Source organism: Vulpes vulpes, chromosome 6 (genome assembly GCF_048418805.1).
Source record: "Vulpes vulpes isolate BD-2025 chromosome 6, VulVul3, whole genome shotgun sequence".
Taxonomy (NCBI): domain Eukaryota; kingdom Metazoa; phylum Chordata; class Mammalia; order Carnivora; family Canidae; genus Vulpes; species Vulpes vulpes.
In genome coordinates, this window is record NC_132785.1 from 9,639,592 (window position 1) to 9,665,521 (window position 25,930).

The following is a 25,930-nucleotide window of genomic DNA, read 5'->3' on the forward strand; positions in this document are numbered from 1 at the left end:
CTTAAATGTCCTGATATTAACTAAAACAAAATAACCAGTTACCACTTTTACTAGTTCCACACCTAAATGACCTACCTCCTGTGATAAGATCATAATAGTAGTGGTAACCCTCGGAGGTTATGCCTTCTACCCATCTGCCCTTTGAAGGGTCTTTTTTCTTTTTCTTCTTTTCCTTCGGCTGATTTGATGCAGAGGTGGGTGGGACAGTGCTTGTTACTGGTGATATGCTTGGCTCTGAAATTTCTAGAGAAAAAGTTATAAGAAAGGTAAAGTACCAATAACTTTTTTTTCCCCTGGTATAAAGCATTAATAATGTTATTCCAATCAAAAGCTTGACAAGATGATTCTTTTGGGAATTTGACAAACTATAATAAAGCTCATCTAGAAAACCAAATATGCAAATATCCAGAATTATAAAACAGAAGTGATAAAGGGAACCTAGTTCTACCAGATGTTAACTTATTCTGCAACAACTAGTACCAAAGAACAAACAAACAAACAAACAAAACAAAAAAAAACTAAAACTGATCCAGGCATAGGCAAACATATCACTGAAACAGAACAAAGAGTAGAGAAAATAAATCCAAATGCAGATTCCTGGTGTTTCTCATTAGAAAGAAGATCATTTAACAAATGATGTTGGATAAACTGGTTAATTATTTGGAAAAAAGTAAGGCCATTCCCCACTCCATGGCCCCTCCCATATTCAGACATCAATATAAACTCAGATCAAAAATATATATGAAAAAAAATTACACAGGAAAATAACATTTAACTACATACAAATCCAAAAAAAAAAAGAAAAAACTACATACAAATCCAAACATTTTGTATAGCAAAAATAAAAAACAAAAAATAAAACAATATAAGACTATGTTAATTGAAATGGAATCAAAACCAAAAAAAAAAAAAAAAAAAAAGACAATGAATATTTACAACAAATACGGCTCATGGCTAATGCTCATAACAAAGATTCTTTACAAAGAAATCCAACATTCTATTATTCTATTGGAAGATGGACAAAAAGTACAAAGACAGGACAGCTTGGTATTAGCTATGAATATAAAAAATATACTCATAGTTTGATTCTGTAATCTCTTGTCTACAGATTAAATTTACAGAGAAAAATGTGAAAACATGCCTGCATAAGGGTGTTTGAAGTATTCTTTCTAATAGTGAATATTCTAAAGCAATCTAAATGTTAGTCCGGAAGAGATTAGTTAATTAAGTTATAGCACTTTTATGGCATTTTGTTATTTTATACCCTTTATTAAACTTTATTAAATACTTATTACTAGTGGTCACTATAATAAACAGTTTATACCATTACATTACTCAGTACTTGTGAAAATTGAAGGTTGTGTAGCTAGCATGTGGCAATTCTGGTGGATTCCAAAGTCTGTGCTCCTAGCCACTAAACATGATATACATTCTTAATTATTAAAGAAAGTATTTGACATGTTATTGAGGGAAAAAATAAAACCACCTCCAAGTAGACTATAATGTGGAATAATATACTTAAAAAGAAAATTCTAAAGATGTCTGGGATAATCTTAAAAGCAGTTAGTTTCTAAAAGTCTTTTCTTTATACTGCATTATTATACTTCTTAGGGGAATGTATATCCTATTTAAGAAAACAAAGCAAAAAAAAAGAAGGCTATGAAAAATAATAAAAGTCCTATTACATACAAAATGCTAAGATCTATCTGCTCAAAAGGCAACATAAAGAAACCTCCCAATCCATAAAATTGATGAGATGAATTTTCAACTACTCCTCTTTAATTCTGCAGGAACACCTATATCATTTTTCTCCCTTAAACATATAGCTTTATCCTCATGGAAATACAGCACCCACCGCTTCCTTTTAACTAACAATGTCCAGAATAATATTTTTAAAGCCTGGTTACAACTGTTCTTATTTGATGAGGGCAATGCCAATTAGCTTGTTATTCTGCTTAAAACTTGGAAGAAATTTTTAGAGAGTAAAGAATATCATTCCATGTTGACTATCTCAACTATTATGCAAGGTCAACTGGGACTGCTATATGCTTGGTTTAAGGACAATGGATTTGTCATGGAAGAAATGCTGACAGAAATGTTCTGAGTTAAAGCCTAAATTCATCAAAGATATAGATACAGTCTACTTAAATAAGTACCTTTTATCTGGAACTGAGTTACCTTCAAATCCTCAAATTATTTACCTTCTTGCTGGTGATCATGTGGTAAAAAGGGAATCCCTTTATACTGTTAGTGTATGGAAACTGGCCCAACCACTATGGAGAACATATGAAGATTCCTCAAAAAATTAAAAATAGATCCACCATACGACCCAACAATTTCACTTCTGGGTATATACTCATAGGCTATATAAGCAGGATTTCAAAGAGATATTTGCACTCCCATACTTACTACAGCATTACTCATAACAGCCAAGAAATGGAAATAACCTTAATTCCTATCAACCAGATGAATGGATAAAAAAGATGTAGTACGTATACATAATGGGATACTATTCAGTCATGAGAAAGGAGGATATCTTGCCATTTGCAACACTGTGGATGGAACCTGAACATTATTATAAATGAGATAAGTCAGACCAAGAGAAGACAAGCATAGTGTGTCACTTGTAAGTGGAATCTAAAAAAGTCAAACTCATAAAACCAGAAAGTAAAACTTTTTCCAGGGGACAGGGGGTTAGGAGTTACGGCTGATACTGTTTAAGGGTATAAACTTCCAATTAGTACATAAACCATAGAGATTTAATGCACAGTATAAGGAATATAGACAGTAAGATGGTAATTAGGTAAAGTGGTAAATATTGCTACAGTAGCATTCATATTACAATACATAAATGTATCAAAGTAACACCTGTATATCCTAAACTCATAGTGTTCTATGAATTTATCCAATTATAAAAGTTATCTACCTTCCAGCAGTGAAAACAGTAAATTTGTCCACAAAAGGCTAATTCACTATAACTCAATCATACAAATGTAATTCATAGTTTTAACCATATGGATAAAGCAAACCATGGTTATAATGCAAGGCCTATTTTTTAATGAATAGCTCCTTTTAGCCAAATACCTAAAAAACTCAACTGTGTCTGAAATGAACACTGACCTAAGACAGAATCAGGACTAGCTAACCACCAAGGTAGTATGGTTGTGAATGGAGGTGTAAAAAGATGAAGTTTAAAAGTAAAACAAAAGTGCATGACCCAAGTCCCACAGTCTAAATACAACTATGATGCATAGGAAAAGGACTAAGAGTTTACCCTGAGTGTATAACCTCTTTATGGAAACAATAAAAGCTCACTGAGCATGACCTCTGATGTTAGTTTTAAAACATGCTGGCTGCTTTTTTACCTGACTCCAAGCCAAGCCTTTTCAAATCCTCTTGGTATGCTTTCAGGGCAGCTGCCTCCATTGCGGCAAACTCCTTTGATGCCTTTTCTTCTTCCTTTGCCTTATCCAGACTTTTCTGTTTAATCTATGGAAGACACATATAAAAGTGAAAGTCAGATAAAGGACTGATATTTACATAGAAAAACTGGCAAAGAAAGAAATAAAATTACCTCACTAATCCTCTTTGCCACATTTTCCTTATGATTTTTTCCTCTTTCGTGAAATTCAACGCTCTTGAATAAAAGAAAAAATGCAAGGAAAGCATCATAAACATCATAATGTTCACAGTAAATATGGGGATAGAACATACCAAAACTGAAATAAAAACGACTGACAAAAATAATTTTAATGCAAATTGGTTCTTTTTATTAAATGATGCCAGGGAACCGAACCAAATTATTTATTATTATACCCTCAGGTGCTTAAAATAAACTATGATGACCATATAAATGGAGAAAAACCCAAGGTACCCTTGATGACTTATCTAGTGAATATGATTGTAAGCAGGACTCAAACAAGACATGAAGCCAAATGAGGAGTGGAAAAAAATAACCACCTCAAGAAATACTTCTCAACAAAAAATGTCAAAACCAGTAAGTATTTGCAATGCTCTAGAGACACAGAGAATAAACAATAACGCTTAGAACTTTACTCCTCCAAATTGGGAGAAAAGACAGTAAGGAATTCCTTCTAAATTGTAAACAAATATTTTTTATACAATGTAGTAATGGTACAAAATGTACAACTCCTATGGAGGAAAATCTGGAACTATCTACCAAAATTTGGCTGCTGGAATAGAGAACAAAGCTCCCTATATACTCATGTGGAAAGCGCTCCAAGACTTACTGTTCAATTAGAAAAACAAACACACACCAAACTATGGTAAAGGGTGGTGTGTATGATATCCTACCATTTTTATGTATGTTGGAATAATAACTGTATATGCATCAAAAACAATGAAGAATGCACAACAAAATGTTCTTTGCAGTAACCTACAAAGAATGATGGTGACTGGATGGGACAAAGGAGTGAGTAAATGTTATTACTTATTTAAAACAGCAAAGAATGCTCCCTAAATTACAAATGTCTGGTTGTATGCAATAAGAAATTTCTGGTAAACTTTGGAATATAAATTTTGTCAATCAAATCTTAGCTAAGCTATCCTAAGGTACTACCACGAACTCCTCTTAAAGGGAGACATTGTAAAACAAAGGATCATCTATTTCTCATGTATCGGGTTTCTTAAAGTTAATTACACCATACAAAGGATATTAAGGGCACATTTGAAAACAAACTTTGTTTCTAATTAAAGGTTAAATTGATGTATATTAGCAATCCAAGGAGAAGAAAGATTATCCTAAAAGGGATTATTTACTCTTCATGATTCCTAATATTCATTGAGCTGCTAGGGTACCTCAAAGAAAGAGAAACTATCGGCGATTTGTATAGATTTCAAGATTTTTGGCATTTATGTGTAAGGATTGCCTAAGTTAAACAAGACGGCTGAGAACTTTAGCAACTATTTAAAAGATGCAAAACCATAATAAAACCTGGAAAAAATATCCCCAAACTCCTTATAGGCAGTAGTAAATAAATGTCTACTCTACCAAAGACATGACATTGTTAAAAACACAGCTACTGTTCTGTTCTGTGTGCATCTCTATCAAGTAAGATGTGAATATACCTTTAAAAAATACCCTAGCGTTTATGTACTATGTATACATTATAACGACAGGAACCTAAAGGGGAAAAAAAAATCAGTGGTGCTTTTTAAGTCTTAAAAGTTTAATCAAGATTAAGAGATACAGTAATAAGGTATGTAACAGAGCTATTTTCATATTCTTTAAAATTTAACCATTTGTTTATTAAATTTAACCATTTATAGCTATAAAGCTCTGCAAACATATTTCATTACCTATGAGGTAGAAAAGATACAAAATAAACTATGATAATGTTTCCTTTTACATATTAAGGGCTTTGCCCTTTTGTTTCTCTGTATATGGTCCTATTACAAACAACACATCATCATTATGGATAAATATGGATGAGATTATCCACTTAATGTCCATTTTCTTTATCTTTTATTTTATTTTTTAAAGATTTTATTTATTTATTCAGAGAGACACACACAGAGAGGCAGAGACACAGGCAGAGGGAGAAACAGGCTACATGCAGGGAGCCTGAGCGGGACTATTCCGGGACCCCAGGATCACACCCCCGGGCTGAAGGCGGTGCTAAACCACTGAGCCACCCAGGCTGCCCCAATGTCCATTTTCTGAATGTGACTAATGGACCACAGAGAAATAATTTGTCTTAATATCATAATCTAGTTTAAGGATGAAAAGGAAGAAGCTTTCCTACAAGAAATGAAAAGAGACATCTTTCAATGTTTTGAAAAATCAGGAGCAAGGTCTATGAAGGTGCTTCGTAAATACTGAGTTTAGATAAAAAAAACAAAAAACAAAAAACCCACAAAACACAGGAAAACGGTATTTTTAACAGTGGAATTATCATACAGGCCTATTGTCCGCTATCCAACACTTGCAGTAATCACAGAACTTCTTTGGCTGCGACTTCCAGTAGTCTGCCCTGAAAAAGGGAAAAACAGGTCTTAAGTTCACAATTTAAGAAGGTGAAACTGGGCGTGTTTTTTACGTCCTCTTCGAGTCTAGAACATAAGCCTCTGCTACCGGTTCTCCTCTCATCACACATTACCCTGTTGTACTTATCTCACTGCAGCAGTTAAGCTGAAACTGTTGCCACTATAAAAGAAAAAAAAAAAAGTCTGCACGGGATTTAAAACTCCCTTAAAAAAATAAAACAAAAATAAAACTCCCTTAAATGAAATTGCTTAAAAAAAAAAAAGTGTTTTCTTTTTTTTTTCCTTTTTTTTGTTTTTTTCAGTGGCCACTGTCATCAGTGTGAAGAAACAAGAAAACATCTTGCAAAAGATTCCTCTATGCCTTTCTGGCATTTTGGGGGGGGGGGGGGGTAGGTTTGCCTTACTGGGAGGCCCGAAGAAAAACGCAAAAAGTTTGCTTTCAGCCGAGTTATTTCCACCCAAAGAACAAAGAACAAGACTCCTCTGGGGGCAGACCGGTTCCTCGGAGACCATCAGTCAATGCAATTTGTTCTTGAGCCTCAGGGCAGGAGAGCTGGAAGAGCCTAGGGACCTCTCAGCCTGCAAGAACCCGGGGGGGGGGGGGGGGGTCACTATGCTAAGTAACCGAGACCGCCCGTTTCTACCCGGAGAAGGCGGCGTTCCGACCCTAAAGTTTCGCAATTCCCCAGGGTTCCAGCGCTGCGGCAAGGAACCGGGTGCTGGCGACCCCCGCCTGTGCAAGCGGGGGAGGCACGGGGGGGGTCCGGCCCCTCCGCCCGCACCGCCCGCCTCCCCCGGCAAGCCCGCGCGCGCTCCAGGCCCCCGGGGCGCTCCGCGGGGCAGCACCTCCAGCCGCCCAGAGAACCGGCCCTGCCGGTCCGCGGCCGGTCCCGAGCGAGTTAAGAGCAGCTCCGTCACGCCTCCAGCCCGAGGAGGAGGAGGAGGAGGAGAAAGAGGCGGGGGGGGGGGGGTGGATGGGGCGAGACCCGGCGGAGAAAGGGCCGCCCAGAGCAACAACGCCTCGTTGTTCAGAGCCCGACATCCGACTCACATGACCGTGGCTCAGTCGCTCCGCGCGTCGCCGCCCCTTCCCCGGGGGGACGGCGGGGGGGGTCCGGCTCCAGCTCGTGTCCCCCACGCGGGGCCGCCCGGAGCCCGGCGCGCCGCGAGGCCCACCCGCGCCTCCCAAGCCGGGACGCCTCCCTCCGCGGCCCGGGACCAGGGTTCCCCGGTTCCCAACTACGGGTGCCGCGGAGACTCAATCCGCGTTCGGAATCTCCTCCCTTCCCCTGCCCCTCCCCCGACGGGGCGGGGCTGCGGGCGCCCGGGAGGCGGGGGCGGTATAAAGGGGTTGAGGTCACCGGCCAGGGGCGAACGCGCGACGGGACCCGAGCCGGAGGACGGGGGCGTCCCTCCCCTCCCCCCGCCCCGTCTCTGTCTCTCTCTGTCTCTCCCTCCGGGATCCAGAACCTACACGTCCTTCTAGGCTCGCTGGCTCGCGGCCAGGGAGCTCGCGCGCCGCCTCCGCCCCGAACGCGAACAGCTGTTCCCCGAGACGTCGCCGCCCTCAACTTTTGCCAACTAGTCCGCACGCACTTTGGCCGGCGCAGCGGCCCGGACCTGTAGGCGGGGCGCGGCGGGGCGCCCCGGGGCGGGGCGGGGGCGGGGGCCGTCGGCGGAGCCGGGAACCGAGCGGGGAAGCAGCTGCTCTCGGGGCCGCGAGGGGCCCGGCTTCGCCTCAGAACTTTCCGGAGGCGGTGGAGCGGCCCCGCCCCGCCCCCGCGACGCCCGCGCGCACGGGCCGCGCTGGTTCCTTCGCTGGCGGAGCGCGTGGGCGGCGGCGGCGGCGGCGGCTGAGGGGCGCAGCGGCGGCGGCGGCGGCGGCGGCGCGCGGGGCGGCGGAGCCGAGGCCGCGGGGGCGCGTGCGCTTGTCAGGTGAGTCGCGGCCGCGTCCCTGCCAGCACTTCCCATATGGTCTAGCGGTTAGGATTCCTGGTTTTCACCCAGGCGGCCCGGGTTCGACTCCCGGTATGGGAACGTTGTAACTTTTTTTTTTTTTTTTTTTTAAACGGAATGGGAAGATTCACTAACTTTATTTCCAATAGTTTGGGCTCTTGTGAGGAGTGGGTGAAAAAACAAAAACAAAAAAAAAAGAAAGAAAAAAACCTTCGTGTGGTAGTGAGGGACTCGACGACCCGTGCCGGCCGGGCGGGCGGTGCTGAGCCTCCGGGAAGGAGTTTCACTTTCCAGGGCCCCGAGTCGCCCTTTTCCAGACGCTCGCGAGGTGATGATTAACTCTGGCCGCGCCTTATCTCCTCCCAGCGCCCCCCCTCCCGGGGCCCACACCCTCGGCGGCTTCCAGACCCGCCCCAGGGACGCGGGGGGGGGGGGGTGTTCGCCCCCCGCCCCGCGCCCCGTTCGAAGTGCTGGTTCCCCCTCAGCGGCTGTTGACGGAGGAGGACCCCCCCCCCCCCGCGGTGGCACAAAGCCGCGTGTGGCGGGGCGCGGCGGCGGGGCGGCCCGGAGAGTCCCGGTGCCCCCGGGTCACCGCCCGAGCGGCCGCGTGTGCGCCCGGCAGTCCCGCGGCGGCCGAGCCCGACCTGAGGGGCGCTGGCGGCACCGAGGAAAAAAAAAAAAAAAAAAAAAGTGCCGCAGACTCGAGTGCGGCCGCCTGGGGAGGCCTCTGGGGAAGGGAATCCCCCCCCCCCGCCCTTCCAAATTTTTTTCTTAAATTTTTATTTTTAAATTTTTTTAAATTAGATTTTTAAAAATTTATTTATTTATTCATGAGAGAGAGAGAGAGAGAAGCAGGCTCCACGCAGGGAGCCCGTCGCGGGACTCGATCCGGGGTCCCCAGGGTCCCGCCCCAGGCTGAAGGCGGCGCCAAACCGCTGAGCCACCCGCCCCGCTTTAAAGCGCGCACAACAGGCTGTGGAGGAGGGAAAAAACAAAAACAAAACAAAACCAAAAAAAAAAAAAAACCAAAAACCCCACCACTATGATGAGATGTCTTTATTTTTTTATTTCTTTATTTTTTGATGAGATGTCTTTAAAGAAGAAATTTGACTTTCCAAAGTGAGGGGGGGTGGGAGTGGGGTGTCGTGTAAGGTTTTGAGCTCCGCCGACAGAGAACATCTTGGGGTGGAGGTGGGGCTTGGAAGAGAGAAAATTGGCTGGAGACTGGGGAGGGGATGTCACAACAAAGTTTCACTGTATTTTTAAATATAGAAGCCCTGTGTTTATTACAAAGAAGGGGCAGCTGTGTCAGCAGCATGTGAGCTGTAAATGAAACAAAAGCGTTATCTTAAACGCAAGCTGAAATTAGAAGATGGGGCGAGCTGTATAGTGTTTTTAGTCCGTTGGGCCTCTGGGAACAAACCGGAGAGAGGGGGTCTGGTGGGTTGGGTTTGGGTTTATGGTCAGTGCCACCAAGGAGAGCAGGAGATTGGGGGGACCGTGTGCGCATTTCCAGACTTTTATATTTTAACTGTACAGTGAGCTTTGAAATAACCTGTTAATGTGATTCACACGATGAAGGATTAATCGCTTTTACGTTGTAGGTAAACTTGCCGTAGCCAAAAACGTTTTATGTTTTCATGAACTCAAATATTTGAATCCTTAAGAACAAGCAACCATGACACACGCTTTTGAAAGTCCCTGATGTTCGGGTTCGTGTTAGTTGGTTGTAAATACAGCACTAAATGGAATCTTCTTTTCCTTCATTCCTGTGATTAGCGATTGACCTTGTGTAAATCTTCCATCTTCTCTGTACTCTGGATTTACAGCCATAAACTCTTGATAGTACATATCATTCAGAAACGTCAGAGTTGCAAGAACTGTTGGGCAATTCCTGAAGAAGTAAGGCAAGTGGAAAAGTTTTATTTATATAGAAGTTTCATTTAAATGAAGAATGGGATTGCGTCGCTACCAAGAAACCATTTACTTAAAGAATTCAGTCGAAATTTGGAAGGGAAGGAAAGACCCTCTGCTGGTCTCCGGAGAGGGCTTGACTCTTGACCTTGCATTTTGTGATGACTTGGTATCATATATGTACCAAACAGTGCTAAAATGGTTGTGATTTTCAACTGAGCACCCCCAGGAATTGCAAATAGCTTTACTCTCTATATTTGAGGTTGTGCTGAGGGGACTTGTTTGGTGACAGTATTTCTCAGACTCCTCTATGATTCTGTCCCAGGTCAGAGTAGGGCAGTATTTGAGTTACAAAAGTCAGTGCTACAGGAACGCAGAGGTGCGACATCAGTTCTACTTCAGGAAAGAGGACTGGCAAAGAGAGGTAGAGGGAGAGGGTGTGCCCTGGACCTGGAAGAACTGGTTGGATTTCTCCTGGTGGGGAATGTCTGTCTATCTTGAAGCTGAGGGGAGTGGAGGATGCATGGATAGGTGGAGGGGCTGGGTTGGAGGGGTGGGATCAGCAACTATGAAGCTGGCAAATCGTCTGAACACAGTGCCCAGAGGGAGAGGCCTGGGAGATCAAGCTAGGATGGTAGAAGAGAATTTCACCTTAATAAATTTTGACTAGGTAAACAGGCTCTTTGGTCAGAGGAATGGCATTTATGTTACTAGAGTTGCGGTGACTTACTATTTTAAAAAATTTTAAGCAATATAGAGACTTGTGCCCATGGTTTATGTTTACCAGTTGAATATTAATTTTTAATTGACAGAATGAGAAAAGCGATCAGTTAGTGAGAATTCAATTCAAAAGAATGAAATGTAGGTCTAAATCATGAGAATTACCTGCAACTGTGTTCTTACTAGTTTGCTTTATTGAAAATGACCTTAATATTCTAAGACTGAACTGCTAGTTGCTGTCATTAAGGCATACACCTTAAATTGGTAAAGGCTAGGGGATAAGTTTGTAAGGCTTCATTCATATGCTTGTGCCTGGTTACCAAAAAGGCCATTGGTAGTCAGGTTTTAGGCGTCCTCTCTTGGGCCACAGAATAAAGTAATACTGCGTGGTACATAACTTACCCAAGTAGTCTCTTTAATATTTGTTACTGTTAGGTGCAATCGGAAGATATTGACCTTTAAATAAATGTTTTTACAGATGAACACCTATATTTAAAGAAATATAAGAGTTTAAAAAACGGTGGCTTTTAAAATCCAGTGACTTTACCATGGTGGAATATTATCTGGCCTCTGCTTATCTCTCCCAATTCACCTCCTACCTGCCTCTTCATTATATATTAGCCACACTGGCTTCCTTTTTGTTCCTTGAATATGCCAAACTTGTTCTTTTCTCAGTTTTATTTTTTTGGTGTTCCCAGTGTCTCGAATATTCCTCCTCCAGCTCTTCATATTTCAGGTCAACATTACCTCCTCAGTGAGGTCTTTCTTGATCACCTTTTTCTTTTAGTTACTTTATTCTTTTGTTTTCTCTTTTTTCTTAGTATCTGAAATTAACACATTTGTTTCTGTTCATTTCTTATCCTTTTCCATTAGAGTATAAGCTCCATGAGGGTAAGGATACTATATAGTGAGATCATTTTTGCTCTTTAAGATTCAAATAGTGAAGAAGTTGGAACCTTCATGCAGTGCTGGTAGTCCTAGAATGATGTGCAGTCTCTTTAGAAAACAGGCTGGCACTTCCCTCAAAATAGTTAAATATAGAGTTACCATATGACCCAGCCTTTCCATTCATAGATACATACCGAGAGAAATTAAAACCTGTCTGCACAAAAGCTTGTACACGTTTATAGCTTTTTCACTTTCGTGAGCAGAAGGTGAGAATACAAATGTCTATCAGCTGAATGGATGGATGAGTGAGATATGTTTATACAATCAAATATTATTTGTCATCAGAAGAGAATGAATTACTGATACATATCACAGTATGGATCAGTCTCAAGACTGCTATGTTAAATGGAAGAAGCCAGCTCAAAAGACCACATTTTATACAATTCCATTTATATGAACTATCCATAATAGGAAAATCTATAAAAGAAAGAGGATAGATTATGGTTGCCTGGGATTGGGAGCTAAGGGGGCAGTGGTTGGTTACAGGGGCATGGCTAAGAGTGACTGCTAATGGAGCTATAAGGTTTCTTTTTAAAGTGATTGAAATGTCCTAAAATAATCTAATAATTATAATGGTTGCATAACTCAGTAACCCGGATGTTGAATTCTACTTTTTGAGTGGGTGAACTATGGGATAACATATAAATTATATCAAGAAAACTTTAAAAAAGTTGAAGTAATTAAAAGCGTATATAATATTTGTCTTTACATTTTTTTTTTTGAAAGATTTTGAGAGAGAAAGCAAGAGATAGAGCATGAGCAGAGGGGAAGGGGCAGAGATAGAAAGGGAGAGAGAGAAGCAGACTCCTCGATGAGCAGGGAGCCTCATGCGGGGCATGATGCCAGGACCCTAGGATTATGACCTGAGCTGAAGGCAGGTGCTTAACCGACTGACCCACCCAGGTGGGTCATACCTTTTATATTTATCATTTGGATATCATTATCATTTTATATTTATCATTTATATTTATCATTTGGACAGTAAGTGTTTAAAAATATTGGTGGGATAATTTAACACTGCAATTCTATCTCCTAGATGGTCCAGGAATGTAGCAAGTGTTCAGTAAATAGCTGATGGAGGAGGTTAACCTATACAGATAATTATGATACAATGTATAGTGAGATAAATGCTTAGAGAGGACTAAGCCAAGATTATATGGCTTTGAAGATCTCCAAAATACCACATCTGGATTCCTGTGAAGTGAATGGGGAAAGGCGTCCTGTAGGAGGCAACATTTGAGATGGGATTTAAAGTCTGGTTAGGCTTTTGCTGGTGGAGATGATGTGGTGGAAAGTGAGGCCTTAGGAAGGAAGCAGACAGGAGCAGAGGCACATTATTAACAGTTGCTAGCACGTTTTGGCTGAACTGAGGGTACAAGTAGGATAGGAATTGGAAATAGGCTGCAAAAATAGATTAGGGCCTGCAGCAGACAATGTCAGTGCTGGCAGATCTCTCATGTCTTTATCATCCCCCCTCCAACCACTAGTATGCTTCCAGTGATGCTTCTCTACTCAAAGAGAGCTGTAAGTGCTTGGGGGGTTTGTCCCCTTACTCCTGACAACTAACTCTCAACTTTAGGACTGTCCAGTCAAGAGAATAACTTTGAAGCAGGGACTTTGACTTGTTCCCTTCTGTATCATCAGTACCTGGAGCAGCGCTTGGCATTCAGCATTCAAAACCTATTTGAATGAATGGATGAAAACCAGGAAGTTGGAGGTTTATTCAAAGTGAAATTTATTTTTACAGATCTACTTAACTTTTCCAGAGCATTGAGATATGACATTTTGGAAGGTTCTGAATATGAAGGTCTTTGAATTTTGAGATAAGGAATTTACTTAGTGGGAGAAGGGATTTTGGTAAAGTTTTTTTTTTTTCCTTTAAGATTTTATTTATTTATTCATGAGAGACACACAGAGAGAGGCAGAGACATAAGAAGAGGGAGAAGCAGACTCCTTGCAGGGAGCCCAATGTGGGACTGGAATCCCAGGACCCCGGGATCACGACCTGAGCCGAAGGCAGATGCTCAACCACTGAACCACCCAGATGCCCCAAGATAAAGGTTTTGATGAAATTAATTTGGTGGTAGTGTGCAGGATGAACTGAAGGATGGAAGGATTGTGTCTATAGTGTCCACTCTCATCTTCCCATTTCTATTCCTGTTCCCACTCTCCCATTGGGTTCAGCCTTAAGCAAGGTGGGGTTTCTCCCAAAGTACAGAAGTAATCTAATAGCTCCCCTTGTCCCTATTCTCTCTTTAAATAGGGTGGTTGCAGCAGAATACAAAGGGTCAGTTAAAAAAGGAAGAAATTGAAGATGTCAGGAAGTAAATACTCCTAAAAAGAAAGCATAATGTTTTTTTGTTTTTCTTTTTGGAGAGGACAGGCAGCTTTTGCTCCTGGGGTTGGTCAGACAGTAAACTGCTATTGCTCACCTGTATGTGTATGTGTGTGTGGCTTCTTGAATACTAAAATTGTACATTAAATCCAGAGACAAATTTAAGGCTGTGAGACTGCCACCCTGTGGACAGTATAACTCAGACTTGATATCATCAAGAATTCTAATAAACTTCATTCATTTGAAATTCACTATTTTAGAACTGATTATGATTCTATATCGGTATATGTGGGTTATGTTAATTAAATGGAAAGTTGAAATTAGTTTGCTTTCTGAACTTTTTCTGTGGCTTTTAAATAAAGGGAATTTAGAGTACAATCACTTTAAAGAATTGTAAAGAAACTTCATTCTTTTTAGATACTTCTTTGCTCCAGAAATTTCCTGTCAAAGAGTGTGTTTTTTAAAACATTGTGGCATGTTGTAAAAGTCTTTTTTTCCTTTTATTATACTAATTTTTTCATTCTATGTTATAATACGTAATGGTACTGTTTTCAGAAGTTGTAGTTCTTGAGAAATATGTGAAAACTTCCCACCCTCCCCCTTTGCTTTGACTAAGCGAAAGTGACCTTCCCTTTGCATTTTTTGTAGCGTTGGATTTTATTGTGAGACCTTCTCCAGGCTTTGATAAATTAATTGTATTTATGTAAACAATTTGGAGTTTGTTCTATGTTACTTATTTAGAAGGGTAGTCTGCTCACAAATTAAACTGGTAAACTTGCTTGAATCATAATGAAATTGTGATTGTGAAAGACTTATTTGCTCCCTGCAACTCAGGAAATGGTTCCATCTAGAACTGGACAAAATAAAACTTTCCCAGCAGAAGAGCTGTTTACAGCCTAATGTTGTAAATAGCTTGTATTCCCTGAGGTGTCAGGAGGGGTGGAGTAGCCAGCCATTTAGCACTTGAAATTTGTGTTAACAGTAAAGCAGAAGTGGGTTGAAGCAGCATTCTGAGGTCAGCAATTGTGCATTCTTTCTGAATGTGATATCCAGGCTGAGGAAGAGAATGGATGAAGTATCAGCTGGGCCCCTCGTCCCTTACGTTATCTGATACTTCACCTTAGGGACCTTACATTTTGGTAATGAAATGGTTTTCAAATAGAATGTTAATAATTTTAAATAATTAGATACTTCTCTGAGTTTTTGTCAGTGTGGCATGACACATATGATGATACACTTTAAATGGTTTCATTTTATTTAACCTTTTGACTGGCTGTGACTTTCATAAATTTATTTTGCAACATTTTATCTTAGTTTCTACAATTGATGTATACTCTAATTTACATGAAGTAGACTATGAATCATGAAAATGCAAATGTTTATCTAGGTTTATGAGGTATGTTGCTGTATAAAAAAACAGTATTGTTTAGATGTTGTTCAAGGTAAGGAAAGAAACTGTCAAAATACTTCATGGTTCATTTGTTTCTTTCCCTAGTATTGGGACAGAGCCAGTTAAGTTAAAGATGCATTTATGTTTTTTTATCATTAGTAGTAATTTCATTATCCTATCATTTTTAAAACTGTAAATGACATTGAACGTACATAAAGATTTTTAGTTTGATATTTAGCCTACACCTTTTTATTGCATAGTATGTGCCTTTTCATGCTGGAATGTTGACTATTTTAGGTTTAATAGTGGTTAGTGTTTCCTTTTATTTTTCGTACCTGGGTTCATTTTCACTAATGTAAATATAAAACATTTTGTTCTCTGAAAAGTAATTCCAGTATAGATGACTTGAATTTTGGTAAAAGAATAACAGCTGTTTCATAATTTTCGTGCATGGGCCTATGTGTGCAAATTTAAAATTTTATTTTATTTTTATTTTTAAAAAATATTTATTTATTCATGAGAAACACAGTGAGAGAGAGAGGCAGAGACACAGGCAGAGGGAGAAGCAGGCTCCATGCAGGGAGCCTGACGTGGGACTTGATCCCGGGTCCCCAGGATCACACCTTGGGCTGAAGGCAGGCGTTAAACCACTGAGCCACCCAGGCATCCCTAAAATTTTATTTTTGAATGCAGACTACTTGGTATTAAATAACTTTGATTTAAAAGTGTTTGTTTTGTTTTTGTTTTTGCTTTATTTTAGATCTCTGGGAGGTACTTAGCTAGTGACTTCTGCGTCCAGACAGTCCTTCTAGACAGTCTTAAATCTTCATTTGTAGTTTATTCTTTTAATTTAGGCTTTCTTTTGGATTTAAAATCTCAAGACCAGGATACATTTCTGGTTGAGGATGTGTTGATATATTGGTTTGTGTGTAGCTTTTTATGTGTTTCCAGACTTAATTAAACATTTTATTCAAACTTTCAAGGTTGTAATGGGATTTGTTTTACCCTAGCTTTCCTGACATCTGTAGTTATCACTGATACTCCCTTATGCCAAGGGACACAAATGACCCTATTAACTGGAAAGGTTAGGGCCGTCACTCAATCACCCACTGAGTAGGGCCAGGCACTGACCCAAGTATAAGAGCTGAAGTAGAAAGGAAGCCTATGAGAAGAGATTGATTGCAGACAGAGCAGAGTTCTAATACTCTGGGAAGGTACACAGGTAGGGGTAAGAGTGAGGGGAAGTATTGTGATGGAAGGCAAGACATAGGCTTAAGGAATTCCAAGCAGGCAGTTGGCATCAGGGAATTTAGATGTGAGTAGGAATGCTATTTATTTGTTTTCCCTTGTCTTTTTTTTTTTTTTTGCCATTGCACATGAACCACAATTTTATTATTCCTTAAAATCCTGCTTTCAAAGACTGTCTCTTTTCCATTTTTAATACCTTCTAGAATGTTCTTGGGTTAGTTTATGGTATATGTTTTAAGGGAGCCTTTTTTTTTTTATCACAGCTTTGTAGGAGAAAGAAAGCACATAAAGTTTATATAAAAGCAGAACCTCACACTCATTAGAATGGCTGCTATAAAACAAGACAGGAAATAACAAGTGTTGGAGAGAATGTGGAGAAATTGGAACCCTTGTGTACTATTCATGGGAATGTAAAAACGCCGCAGCCACTATGGAAAGCAATAGGGTGGTTCCTCAAAAAATTTGAAATAGAATTACTATATGATCTTGCAATCCCATTTCTGGCTATATACCCCAAAGAAATAAGAGTCTCAGAGACTCTGTATATCCATGTTCACAGCAAAATTATTCACAATAGCCAAGAGGTGGAAATAACCCAAGTGTTCTGGAGTGGATTAATGGATAAACAATGTGTATACATGTAGTGGAATACTTTTCAGTCTTAAAAGGGAAGGATATTTTGCAATTTGCTACAATATGGATAAACTTGGAGGACATCATGCTGAGTGAAATAAACTAATCACAATCACAAAAAGACAAATACTGCATGATTCCACTTACTTGTGGTACCAAGTGTAGACAAAAATCATAGACAGAAATCAGTGATGATGACTGCTGGGGGTTGGGGGAGGGGGAAATGGGATTTGTTTAATGGGTATTGAGTTTCAGTTTTGCAAGATGAAAAGAGTTCTGGAGATTGCATAACAGTATGAATATACTTATTGCCACTAAACCATACACTTAAAAATGGTTAAGATGGTAAACTTTATATTTTACTGTAGTTTTTTTTAAAGCAAATTTGAATTTATATTTGGAAATGCAAATGGTAAGATTATAAGAACTTCTATTGCTAATTGAAGATTGAAGTTACTAATTTGGTGGATACTCAGGTGTTAGGTGGTAGGGATAGAACTATGAGAAATCAGACAAGATCCTCATGAAGCTTACAGTTTAGGAAATGGATATTGATGGAACAAGTTAAAAAGTGTGCTTGCATGTTACACGCCTACTAGGGAGATCCCTAGCAGAGTAGTAGGTGAAAAGGCTACACTGAAAAGATTTCTCCAAGAAGATGACATTTAAGTAGAGACCTGAAGGATGAGTAAGCAGTGGCTGGGAGGAAGAGGGGAGCTGAAAAGGAGGGAAGGCTTCAGGGAGTAACATTTTGCAAAAGCCTCAAAGCAGATAAAGAAAGTATATATCCATTGGGAGATGAAAGAAGGCCCTGAGGACTGTGGTGTGTGGAAAGTGCAGGGGGATGACCAGGGCATGTATCAGATCTTATAAGGCAATGTAGGCCTCCCTAAGTATTTGAATATTATCTTAAGCAGAGATGGTAGACTGATGGTTTTTTTTTTTTAAAAGACCATTTATTTACTTATTCATGAGAGACACACAGAGAGCGCAGAGACAAAGGTAGAGGGAGAAGCAGACTCCCCGAGGGAGAGGACCCTGGAATCACAGCCTGAGCCAAAGGCAGACCACTGAGCCACCCAAATGCCCCAACATTGATGGGTTTTAAAGGAGGGAGTAGGGAGATAGATGGAGTGCAGAAGAGAAAAATCCTGTATCTTTTCATACGATGTGGCTTTTAAATATGAATTACCTACTTAATCTGGTGCTTGAATGCCAGAGGGAAAAATGGTTCAGTTACATATTTATTCAGGTGGTATATTGGTTGCTAGTGTGACTTCTTGATGAAGTAAAGTGTACTTCAGTGAATTTAGAGGGATTGTCAAGGGCAATTGAGCAGAGGTGATTTTCACCTTTACTCTCTGACTTGGCAATTGAAGCCCTAAAAATGAATGGATTTGCCCAGGAAGAATCTGGAGAGAGACGAGGCCTTTCAGTAGAATCTTTAGAACCTCTTGTGTTCTGTGGTGAGGTAGTGGAGGTGGGACAGAGAAGATTAAGGAAAAAGTAGCCTAGAATTGTGGGAAAACCTGGAGAGAGCATTTATTAGGTCTAACAAAACAAGTTCCAAAGCATTAATTGGGTTTAGCCCTGTGTGGTCATTGACTTAACAGATTTAGTGGTTTAATAGAGGTAGGATTAGATTAGATTAGAATGAGTCAAAGGATGAGTGGGAAATGAAGAAATGGAATATAGAAAAATCTTTCAGGAAGTTTGACTGTGAAGAGAGTAAGAAAGAATGGTGGTAGATGGATTTAGGGTTGTCAAATGGTTGAAGTTTTTGTTGTTGCTTTTTAAAGATTTTATTTATTCATGAGAGACAGAGAGAGGCAGAGGGAGAAGCAGGCTCCTTTCGGGGACCCTGGGGTCATGACCTGAGCCAAAGGCAGATGTTCAACCACTGAGCCACCCAGGTGCCCCAAATGATTGGAGTTTTTAAGGAAAAGTTTGAATTTAAAGAATATCTTTTTTGGGGCTTATAAAATGTTGAAAAACCTATTACGTGCCTTGCTTATTTCCTAAATAGAGTCTACTGAATGCAAATGTGACCTTTCCACGGACTTAACTTAAATATGGTATTCTGGGACTGCATATACACAGGTATATACATATACACAGGTATATATTGGGACTGCATATACACAGGTATATGCATATACACAGGTATATACACTGCATATACAACAGGTCAGGCCTGTTGAGGTATGGAGGTCTCTTTGTCACTGCACTAACTTCTGGAGAATCCTGAGTCCCACTTAATAAATTTGAACTTTGGGAGTAGGACTCGAATATGCGTTTGCACTGTGCACATGTTTTCAGAAGATTCTCATGCATCTGTTCTGTAGACTGGCCTTGGAGAACTCTTGCCCCAAGAATGCTCTACTTTGAAATTTTTTGAATGCTTTTTAATCACTCTAGCCTGACTTCAATGATAGCAAGCACTTAGGAATGAAGGATTTTGAAAATTTTGTCTTCTAGTATGATTTGGGTAATGCTAAAAGTTTTTAGTGTTTTTAGGATGAAACTAACTTGATCCTTCTTCCTCACTGTAAACGTGATACATGTTCAGTGTAAGCACTTCTGTTTCTTCCCTCCTTGCACTCTAAGAAGTGTCGTGCTTACTCCTATTGGATTGCCTTTGTTTGCTCCTGTAACTTCCTTTACTATTAGTATTCCTCCCCAGCCTCTGCTGCACATGACTGGCTCCTTGTCATTTCAAGTCTTAAAGCAGCTGTCACATTTTCAGGGAGGCTGTCTCTATTTAGAGTAGGTTTTCTTGGTCACTCTTTATGTCACTTTGTTGATTTCTTCATATGTCGGCAGGGACTGTGCCTGAGTTTGTTCACATGAATCTATTAGTAAACTGTATCCTGAGTCTACAGAACAGTGCCAGGCACATAGAACCTACTTAAATACCAAATAACAAACAATAAAGATCATAAAGATCTTTTTTTAAAAGATTTTATTTATTTATTAGAGCATGAGCAGGAGGGATGGGCAGAGGGTGAGGGAGAAGCAAGCTCCCCGCTGAGCAGAGAGCCCAACCCTGGTCTTAGTCCCAGAACCCTGGGATCATGACCTGAGCCAAAGGCAGCTGCTTAACTAACTGAGCCACCCAGGTGCCCCAAGATCAAAAAAATCCTAACAGTACAAATACTGTTAACTCTTAGTTGACTATTTCAGATATTGAAATGTGAACCATGCATACATAAATATTGATTGTATGGTGACATGTACTGTTTGTAACTTGCATATTTCACTCACATGTATTCTGGGGACTTTTTCATATCTGCATCATTTTATACAGATAATCATCTTTTAACAGCTGAATAATATGGTATGTTCAATATGATGATATAATCTCCATCACATCTGACTTAAATGACAGTTTGTTCCTAGTTTTTTATAATTTTGAACAATAGTGCTTTATCTACATCTTTGTGTATTTTTAAATTTTGTTTGAATGGTTAGGAATGAAACTGCTGGGTGAGAGGATCTATACATTAAAGCTTTTTGATTGTGAAATTGACTGCTGGAATGATATACTTTTACTCTCATGGAAAGTGTATGAGACCATTTATATCCTCTGCACCCTTTTTACTCAATTTATTCTTTGCTATTTTAATAGGTGAAAACGGTATTTTCCTGCTCTAAGGTTCAAGGAGTATTTTTGAACATTTTCTATTGTGTTTGGCCACATTTCTTTTGTGAAGTGCATGTTCGTGCTCAGTGCCCAATGTTTCTGTTAGATTCAATAATAGTAGTTTTTTTCTCTCTCACATTTTACTACATATGTTTTTAAACATAAAACAAAGTTGAAATTTTGCTCATGTATCTATCTGCCACCTAGATTTTACCATTAACATTTTATGATATTTGCTTTATCACACATCCTTTTATCTAAAGTAAACTGTACGCATTAGTACATTTCCATCTAAATACTTGAATTGTGGCAGCTCCACATCACAGAGTCTTTCTTACATTCAGGCAAAATGTTACCTAACAGTTTTAGTTGTGATTTTGTAAGTGGAGCGTGAACTTTATTTTTTGTAAAGTACTTACTGAGTTTCAATGTATGTATTTGCTGTTGAAGCCAAACCCAAGACTACCTTTTGTTTTGTTTTGTTTTGTTTTTATAGAACTTTTAGTCACATTTTCCTCATGTTTTTCCTTTTCCTTGGCTTTGGTTATAGTGGTTTTAAATTTCTGTGTAGTCAGATGTCATTCTTTCCTTATCTTTTTACTGCTATTTGTGTCAGACATAGGAAGACATTTCTTACCAAATAGTATACAGACGTTTATATTTTCTTGTGCTTTTCTTTTTCTTTTTGTTTTTGAATATTTAATTGGAATAATGTGATACAGGGATTTTTTTTTTTTCAAGATTAGGGGTAGTTTGAGATCATTAGCAAATACGGTCTAATGAACAGTCTTCCCTTCAGTATGTGTTTTTCTGCAACAAAATAGAGTTTAATGTTTTTGTTTATGCCATTTTTTAATAAAGATTTTATTTTTAAATAATCTCTATACCCAACGTGGGGCTCAAAATCACAGCCCCAAGATCAAGAGTCATATGCTCCACTGACTAAACCATCAAGGTGTCCTTGATGCCATTTTTAATAATCTGTGTTTGTATACAGTATCTGATATTTTAAGAGTATCAGATGTCTTTTTTTTTGTTTTTTTCTTTTAATTGGGCTCCATGCTGGACTTAGAACTCATGACCCTGAGATCAAGACCTGGGCTGAGATCAAGAGTCAAATGTCAAACTGACTGAGCCACCCAGAAGCCCCCAGAGTATCAGATGTCTTTTTTTAAAATATCCTATTCCATTTAATCTGTCTGTTCCTACATTTAGATACTTGAGATAATTAATTGCTCTGTAAGACATCCTTTTTCACTTTTTTTTTTTAAGGTTTTGTATATATATTGTTTCTTTCAGCTGAACTTTAGCAGAGTCTTGAAGAATGAGGAGAAAGGGTAGTGGGGAAAGAGTAGCAAGAGTCAAGGCAGAGAGAGGTTGGTAAGTTTTGGGGACTTAATTCGCTAACTTGTAATCAGCTGAATTCTTAATCTGTAAAGCAGATGATACATGTTTATTTTAGTATCCTTAAATTTGGGAAATGTTTATTAAGGTGGTTCAAACTAAATTCTAAAGTTCAAAATATTTGAGGTTTTTAAAAGTTTGGGATGTTACCGCAAATGGCATAGGATTCTATAGTGAGAATGGTTTTTAATCCTGGCTTTAAATGAGCAAGTCATGATTTTTGAGCAATTATATATCCCTTATATTTATTATTTTATATGATTGAGTGATTGTTCAGATCAGAGGTGACTCAGCTGGAGCAAGATACATAATCTAGGGTGGATTTATTTGCATGGCTGGGGGCCTCTCTATGTGGCTCTCATGTTATTGGTGTCAGAAGGCATTCCCAGCAGCATGAGAGGGTAAGCCCCTGTGTCTTTATACTTTTTAGGACTGTGCTTGTGTTTTGTTGTTATTCCATTGGCTAAAGCAGATCACTTGGCCAATCCCATATTTAAGGGATGGAGAAGTAGACTCTGCCTCTTGATGGGAGGAGAGGCAGAGTCATATTTCAAACTGAGAAGTCTGGACAACTTAGTAGCTAGCTATTACTACAGTGGTTCACCACAGGAAGTAAAGGAGCTAGCTACCTGGATATCTTAACAAAAAAGCCTCCCTGACAGTGAGAACAGGCTGTGCACAGACCTAGAGGGGAAGAATGCTTGATATATTCCTAGGATAGCAAGGAGAGGTCAGTGGGACTAGAAAAGAGGGATCAAGCAGGAAGTAGTAAGAAATAAAATCATAGAGGTTGGGGGCCAGGGTAGGATCTTGTCCTTGTAAGCTATTATGAAGACTTATTTTTTGTGTGGAAAGAAGAGCTACAGGAAGATTTTAAAACAGGAGAGTGATATAATCTGACTTGTGTTTTTAAGTAAGAGTATTTCTGGCTGCTGTTTTGAGACTAGATTTTAGAGAAAGAAGAACACAAGTAGGAAGGCTCCTTGGACAACTTCAGTGATGCAAATAAGACCTGACAGAGGCTTGCAGCATGATAGTAACAATGAAGTAGAGTGATTCTAGAGTTAGTTCTCTGTGTGTTTTGAAGATTGAGCCAACAGGATTTTTTGACAGATTGGATATGACTGTAGGACACAAAGAAGAGGCAATAGCCAAGGTTTTGGTGTGTGCAGCTAGAAGTATTCACTGTCCACCAAGACAACTGGAGAAAACTGGGTAGAGTAGGTTTTGGAGAGAAGATCAGGAATTCAGGTTTGGATACATTAAGTTTGAGAAGACTATTAGACGTTTGAATGGAGGTGTCAAGTTGGATAGAAGAGTCTGAAGTTCAGGAGCAACATCTGGAGATAGGAATTCGGGAACATTGGGGTACTGAGGTGAGACACTTGAGTGATTAAGTGTCTGACTCTTGGTCTCGGTTCAGTTCTTGGTCTCAGGGTTGTGAGTTCAGGCTTCGTATTGTCCAAGCTTGGTGTGAAACATACCTAAAAAAAAAAAAGAAAGAAAAAATCTGGAGAACATTAAAATATTAGGAACATTTGTCTAAGAAGTGTTTCCTTAAATGACTGTAAATTTAAAATACTTTCAAGTTTTAAAGTTTCATTTGTACCCTTGATAAGGTTTCAAGTAGGGCAGAAGAGCAGAAGAGTATTAGCTATCGCTAAAATGTATCCTTTGTGATGATTGTAAAGTATGAGTTTAAAGAAGCCATTAATTGTTCCATCTGTACCTTATTATGAAACATGAAAGCCTGTAGGTTAAATACCTTATTTGAATATTCCTTTTTACTGAAACACTTACCAGTTTGTTTCTAATTAGGGCAGTTTGACAGAAGGCTATATAAGTAAAAGCCCAAAAGGGGCAGAAGACCAAAAGTGGAGGGAAGGGACCACATTCGGATAATCAGTCCTACTCTTTTGAGAGTTTTTCTTTTTTGTTCACTCCTTTTGTCTCCAAGTCTGTCTCTTTCCCTTTAATCTTGGTCATTGTCTATTAACATAATGAGATGTTCAGGTGTAAGCTGGAAGACTAACCCAGAAACTGTTCTCTCTTAAATGTAAAGCTTCCTGCTCTGGCCTTAATCCCTAGACAGGGCTGCCAGACTGAACCTTAACCAACCGACCTAATAGGTACTGGACTATTCAGGAAAGTGAAGAAGGGACCGTGCTTTTTGTGTAATTTAGACATATACAGAAATGCCCTGAGAATGGTTTGGCTTGTGTGGAAGAGAAAAAAAACAGATTTATCATTGAGCCAATATTTAGTTGAACTTCCAAATGTTTTCTTTCAGCAAATATTTATTACAGAACTATTATGGGTCAGGAATGCTATCAGGCTAAGATAAATGACCAGTGAGACATGTAAACAAATGATTGAAAAATAGCAACAACACTGTGTTCTTCACCAGATATTTTGGCAGAATAGGCAGGAGGAGTTATGGAGGAAATCAATTCACCTTTAGGTCCCCAAAACCTATCAGGGTGCTTTGCACATTTTGACAAAGCATAAGTGTAATGTGAATGCATAAACAATGTGATTCATGCATCTCTTACTTTACAAAATACAGAGGGAGGTACAGAGGAGAAAGTGACCAGTTCTTCCTTGTAATGATGGAGAGAGGGACTTTGCAGGAGATTCACTGGGTAGGGAAGGCCAGCAAATGTGGAGTTAGAAAGCATGATATGCTCTAAATAAGTTTAGCAAAGCTGGATTGTGGGGTGTATGTTGGGAGGTGGAAAGGCCACAAGAGAGGCTACTAAAGGGTAGACCAAAGTCAAGATGCAAAAGTATCTTGTATTAGGGGGCACCTAGGTGGCTCAGTTGATTAAGCGTCCAACTCTTGATCTCACCTTCAGCTCAGGTCTTGATCTCAGGGTTGTGAGCTCAAGCCCTAAAGTAATCAAAATATGCAGGATGGCATTTGTTAGGTTTTGGAAGAGAAAAGAAATAACATATTTTTTGCTTTGTGAAATTATTACAAACCTTATTTTTATCTTAAAGACTTTATTTACTTATTTATGAGAGAGTGTGCATGCAAGTGGACAGGGAGAAGGAGTAGAGGAAGAGAGAATCTTAAATCTCTGATGGTTTCTTGTCTTTTTTGATTTTGACACTTACAGAGTACTGGTCAGGTATTTTGTAGAATGTCCCCCAATTTGATTTTGTCTTATATTTTCTCATGATTGTGGACTGGAGTAATGACTTTTTGAGCTTGGGGGTTTAAAAAAATTGTTTCATTTTCATTTTTATTTTAAAAAATTTTAATTATTTGAGAGAGAGGGAGAGAGAACGGGTCGGGGGGGGGGGGTGCTTGTGAGGAGACTGAGCAGGGAATCTGACCTGGAATTCAGTCCCAGAAACTTGAGATCATGACCTAAGCCAAAACCAAGAGTCAGATACTTAACCAACTAAGCTACCCAGGTACCCCTCATTTTCATTTTTTAAATTCTAAAATAAACTTGCCTTTTTTGCAGCACATAGTTCTATGGATTCTAACAAATAAATAAATTTGTGTAGCCACCACCATAATCAGGATACAGAATAATTACATCACCCCTCCAAACTCCCTCATATTCTTTAGTTATAGATCACACCCTGGTCCCTAATCCGTGCCCCTGTAACCCCTGATCAGTTCTCCATTGTTATAGGTTGGTGTCTTGGAGAATGTCATATAATTGGAATCATATAATATATATAATCTTTGACACTGGCTTCTTTGACTCATCATAATGCT

At 39.6% G+C, this 25,930-nt stretch overlaps 2 protein-coding genes and 1 non-coding gene across 6 annotated transcripts in view; 2 read left to right on the forward strand and 1 right to left on the reverse strand.

Annotated features, from left to right (window-relative positions):
* Positions 1-7,814, reverse strand: part of WBP4 (WW domain binding protein 4) — a 60,232-nt gene extending 52,418 nt beyond the window's left edge. Inside the window, exons 1-5 of one of the 2 annotated variants that reach the window (XM_026009620.2) lie at positions 7,481-7,814; positions 5,921-5,993; positions 3,575-3,637; positions 3,366-3,489; positions 76-243 (exon numbers count right to left, since the gene is read on the reverse strand). In XM_026009620.2, the coding sequence (XP_025865405.2) occupies positions 76-243; positions 3,366-3,426 (229 nt within the window). In that variant the 5' untranslated portion in view covers positions 3,427-3,489; positions 3,575-3,637; positions 5,921-5,993; positions 7,481-7,814. Of the gene's footprint in view, positions 1-75; positions 244-3,365; positions 3,490-3,574; positions 3,638-5,920; positions 5,994-7,057; positions 7,407-7,480 lie in introns of those variants that run through there. The other variant, XM_026009619.2, reaches the window with a different exon arrangement.
* Positions 7,798-25,930, forward strand: part of ELF1 (E74 like ETS transcription factor 1) — a 104,989-nt gene continuing 86,856 nt past the window's right edge. For all 3 annotated transcript variants that reach the window (XM_072760648.1, XM_072760650.1, XM_072760652.1), the window contains exon 1: positions 7,798-7,941. The gene's annotated coding sequence lies outside the window, so the exon portion shown is untranslated. The remainder of the gene's footprint in view (positions 7,942-25,930) is intronic.
* Positions 7,972-8,043, forward strand: TRNAE-UUC (transfer RNA glutamic acid (anticodon UUC)). Its single transcript has one exon. It is a non-coding gene; the product is annotated as a tRNA-Glu (tRNA).